This window comes from Grampus griseus (genome assembly GCF_964374135.1).
Source record: "Grampus griseus genome assembly, chromosome: X".
Taxonomy (NCBI): domain Eukaryota; kingdom Metazoa; phylum Chordata; class Mammalia; order Artiodactyla; family Delphinidae; genus Grampus; species Grampus griseus.
This window is the reverse complement of record NC_138999.1, coordinates 45,202,157-45,207,099: the sequence shown is the minus strand read 5'-3', so window position 1 is coordinate 45,207,099 and position 4,943 is coordinate 45,202,157. Positions and strand designations below refer to the sequence as shown.

Below are 4,943 nucleotides of genomic sequence, written 5' to 3'. Positions count from 1 at the left end.
TGTGCTCCAAAATGGGAGAGGCCACCACAGTGAGAGGCCCCCGTACCGCAAAAATAAATAAATAAAGAAAGAAAGAACTAGAAAAAGAAAAACAAGTAAAGACCAAAATTAGAAGGAAGGAAATAATAAACATGAGAGTGAAAATAAATTAAATAGAGACAAAAAATAGAAAAGATCAATGAAACTAAGAGGTGGTTCGTCAACCACCTCTTTTATCTTTAACTTTTATCTTGAAGTTTTATCTTCAAGATAAAAAAAATTGACAAATTTGTATGATCCTTTTGGGGTGGGTGGGATGAATTGAGAGATTGGGATTGACATATATACACTATTGATACTATGTATAAAATAGATAACTAATGAGAACCTACTGTATAGCACAGGGAACTCTACTCAGTGCTCTGTGGTGACCTAAATGAGAAGCAAATCCAAGAAAGAGGGGATAGATGTATACATAAAGCAACTATACTGCAATAAAATATAAATAAAAATAAAATAGTTATTTTAAAATGAGGGGTGGAAATCGGATCCTTGTGGGTCTTTAGTATTCTCCTAAGTAATTTTAGCTTCCTTCTGTAGACCATGGAAAGGCACTGAGTTATTGTGAGTAAAGGAGCGAGAGGTTTAGATCTGAGTTTTAAGAAGGTAATGCTGGAAATTAGTAGGCTCCTAAAAGTATTTGTTAACTGAATGGAGAAAATGATGGCTAAAGATTAGGGGATCAGATAAAAGGTACTGTTACTATTTGGAAAATAATGGAAGATAAGGTGGAAGACCTCTCATTCAATGAAATCAGGGACTGAATTTGATCAGTCATTTGCTTTAACAAGCAAGGAATTAAGAAAAGATATATACATTTACCTTAGAGATTATAGTTTTAACCTGAGACGTATATGAGTACACTCATCCAGCAATTGTATAATACAGTGCCAAGGCCCTTCCTCTGAGTATAAGTCTGCTAATTGGAATTGTACCATTTTTCTTGCATGAGCCACACTCATATTTCTATTTCTTTAAATTGCAGCAAAGAGCAATCAAGTGCAGAATCTTAAAGACATGTTTATGAACTTTTCCCAATTATGTTTGGTTCACCTTTCTCATACTTATTTGAATTATAATATTTTCAGCCACTCACTCTCACCAAGTCTTCCAAAGAATTACAACTTAGTTTTCATAGGAACAGCTCTCTTACACACTCAGGTTTCATTGGTTTACATAATATTTAATTAAATACTATAACATAATGAAAAGTACAACTGCATTGACTGGCTTGTGGAAAAAATACAACTGTTTCTTGGTAAAAACATACAACTAAATTGTTGGGACCAGGAAAGTTCAATGTACCAGACAATCTCCTACTAGTCTCCAATGATGAGTGTGAAAGAGGATTGGAAAGTATTGTTAATGAGGTGATTTGACTAATTGGGGATTGGCTAACAGAGCTTCCATTGTGATGATGTGAGCAAGAGCAACAGCAGTGGAAAAAGACAGGAGAGGACAAATTGAAAAGACATCAAGACACAGTTTTGGAAATAAACAGGCTTGAGTTCAAATTCTGACTTCATCACTTAGCTGTGAACCTCAAAGTTTCTGTTTTCTTACATGTAAAACAAGAATAATGCAGTGTAGTGAAAGACTGATTGGGAAAACACAGCTTATGTACTTAGAAATGTGCCTGGCATAAGTAAGTAGAATGATATTGTCAGTAGAATTTTATGATGAATTGATAAAAGTGAAGACTCAAAGATGATTTTCTACTGTCTACCTTGCCTGAATAAAAGATAATAAGATAAAAAATATAATACCACTAACTGAAGGATGAGAAATGGGAGAGGAGTTAAACATGTTTTCAGGCTGAGGGGAAGGAACTAGCAGCAAGAGAAATTTTTTTTAAAATTAGAAGTTAAAAGTGGTTTTCTCTGTTTAAAAAAAATTGACAAACTTGTAGACAGACTCATCAAGAAAAAAAAGAGCCCAAACCAATAATATCAGAAATGAAAGAAAAGAAATTACCACCAACACCACAGAAATACAAAAGATCATAAAAGAATACTGTGAAAAATTATATGCCAAGAAATTAGACAACCTAGCAGAAATGGATAAATTTCTAGAAACATACTATCTTCTAAGAATGAATCGTGAAGCAAGAGAAAATCTGAAAAGCACAATTACTAGCAAGGAAATTGAATCAGTAATCAAAAAACTTCAAAAAGCCCCAAAAGCTCCAAAAAAACCCAGATGGCTTACAGGTGAATTCTACAAAATATTTAAAGAAGAGTTAACACCCATCCTTCTCAGATTATTCCAAAAAATTGAAGAGGAAGAAACACTTCCAAACTCATTTTATTAGGTCAGCATTACCCTGATACCAAATCAGACAAAGACACTATTAAGAAAGAAAATTATACGCCAATATCCCAGATGAACACAGAAGCAAAAAACCTCAACAAAATATTAGCAAAATGAATTCAACAATACATTAAAAGGATCATATACCATGATCAAGTGAGATTTATTTCAGGGATGTAAAAATGGTTTAACATCAGTAGATCAGTGTAATACACCACATTAACAAAACAAAAGATAAAACTCACATGAATATCTTAATAGATGCAGAAAAAGCTTTTGACAAAATTCAACATCCATTCATGATAAAAACTCTCCACAAAGTGAGTATAGAGGGAACATACCTCAATATAACAAAGACCATATATTATAAACCCACAGTTAATATCATACCCATTGGTGAAAAGGAAAGCTTTCCCTCTAAGGTCAGGTGCAAGACAAGGATGCCCACTCTTACCACTTTTATTCAGCATATTATTAGATGTCTTAGCCACAGCAGTTAGGCAAGAAAAAGAAAGAAAATCTAGCCAGGAGCAGTGCAAAAAAGAGACAAGAGCGATCCCTGGACCGACCAAAGCCCATGCACCACTGTATTCCTGTGTTCATTGCCTACATCTCACTGTCGTTGCGACCATGCCCAAGAGAAATGCTGAAGGGGATGCTAAAGGAGATAAAGCCAAGGTGAAGGACAAACCACAGAGAAGATCTGCAAGGTTATCTGCTAAACCTGCTCCTCCAAAGCCAGAGCCCAAGATTAAAAAGGCCCCTGCAAAGAAGGGAGAGAAGGTACCCAAAGGGAAAAAGGGGAAAGTTGATGCTGACAAGGATGGGAATAACCCTGCAAAAAGTAGAAATGTCATAACAGACCAGGTACAGAAAGCTGAAGGTGCTGGAGATGCCAAGTGAAGTGTGTGCATTTTTGATAACTGTGTACTTCTGGTGACAGTAGTTTGAAATACTATTTTTTTATCAAGTTTTATAAAAATTCAGAATTTTGTTTTACTTTTTTTAAAGCTATGTTGTTAGCACACAGAACATTTAATTGTTGTTTTTTTGGGAAGGGCACATGTCACTAATAGAATATTTCTGAAGCTGGATTGATGTGGGGGAAAAAACACCTTTCCTGTCCAGTTTTGAAACACTTCCTCTTGGTTCCCAGGAAGGAGGGATTCCTTGATGTTGACACACATTAGCCATGTTGGCACAAACTCCTTGTGGTATGGAACAACTAAAATAAGTTTTTAGGTGCTCTTCTCCCTCTCCACCCTCAGCATAGGCTTAACTCCCTTAAACCCAGAGACCTGTTGGAACCTGACCCCCCAAAATTGGTTACTAGTATGTCAGGCAATCTGGACTTTCCAGTGTCACCATTGAGATAGCATCCCTCAAAAGAGCAACGATTCCTTTTTTAGATTGTGGGTCTTCAGATTGATATTTCTACCATTTCCATTTCCATTTCCTGAAAGTCAGGGTTGGCTTGTAAAAAGTTGTTAAATAACATGTTAAATGTGAAATGTCAACCCACACTCTAAACTTTCCCTGTTCAGAGCATCACATGAAGACTTCATTGGGTTTTATAGTGGATTTCTGATTTTGGTAGTTCATTGAAAATGGGAGTTTGAAAATTGTTGTATACTGTTAACAATTATCTGCCCATGTCCTACCTGAAATACCATGATGGTTTATAAAAGGTATCTTTAATAAAGCTGGATACAGTTTGGCTTGGGAGAAAAGATATCCAGATTGGAAAGGAAGAAGTAAAACTGTCACTATTTGCAGATGACATGATACTTATATTAAAAAAAATCTCAAAAATTCCAACAAAAAATTATTAGAACAAATAAATGAATTCTTTAAAGTTACAGGGTACTAAATTAATATACAGAAACCTGTTGCATTTCTATATAAATACAACAAACTATCAGAGAGAGAAATTAAGAAAACAATTCCATTTACAATTGAATCAAAAATAATAAAGCACTTGGGAATAAATCTAAGGAGGTGAAATGCCTGTACTCAGAAAACTATACAACATTGATGAACGAAATTGAAGAACACACAAAGAAGTGGAAATATATCTCATGTTGGTGCATTAGAAAATTAATGTTGTTAAAATGTCCATACTACTCAAAGTAGTCGGCATATTCAAAGCAATCCCTATCAAAACTGCAATACATTTTTCACAAAAATAGAAAATACAAAAGAAAACACAAAAGACCCTAAATAGCTGAGGCAATCATACAAAGAGGACCAAAGCTGGAGACATCAGACTTCCTGATTTCAAATTATATTACAAAGCCATATTAATTTTTCAAATTATATTACAAAGCCAACTAATTTTTTATTAGTGCCCCAAGAGTACAAAATGGGAAAAGATAGTCTCTTCAATAAATGGTGTTGAAAATATTAGATATCCACATGTAAAACAATGGAATTAGACCATATTTTACATCATATGCAGAAATCAACTCAAGATGGATAAAAGACTTAAGCATAAAACCTGAAATCATAAACTACTAGAAGAAAACATAGGGGAGAATGTATTTCAGATTGGTCTTGTCATTGATTACTTGGCTATGATACCAGAAACACATGCA

At 34.5% G+C, this 4,943-nt stretch overlaps 1 protein-coding gene across 1 annotated transcript; it reads left to right on the top strand.

Moving 5' to 3' along the window:
• Positions 1–2,979: 2,979 nt before the first annotated feature.
• LOC309839372 (non-histone chromosomal protein HMG-17-like) lies at positions 2,980–3,252 on the top strand (the record flags this gene model as incomplete). The annotated part of the gene is made up of 1 exon (XM_082681139.1): positions 2,980–3,252. The coding sequence occupies one exon, from the start codon at positions 2,980–2,982 to the stop codon at positions 3,250–3,252; it is 273 nt and encodes a 90-aa protein (XP_082537265.1).
• Between the last annotated feature and the right edge of the window lie 1,691 nt (positions 3,253–4,943).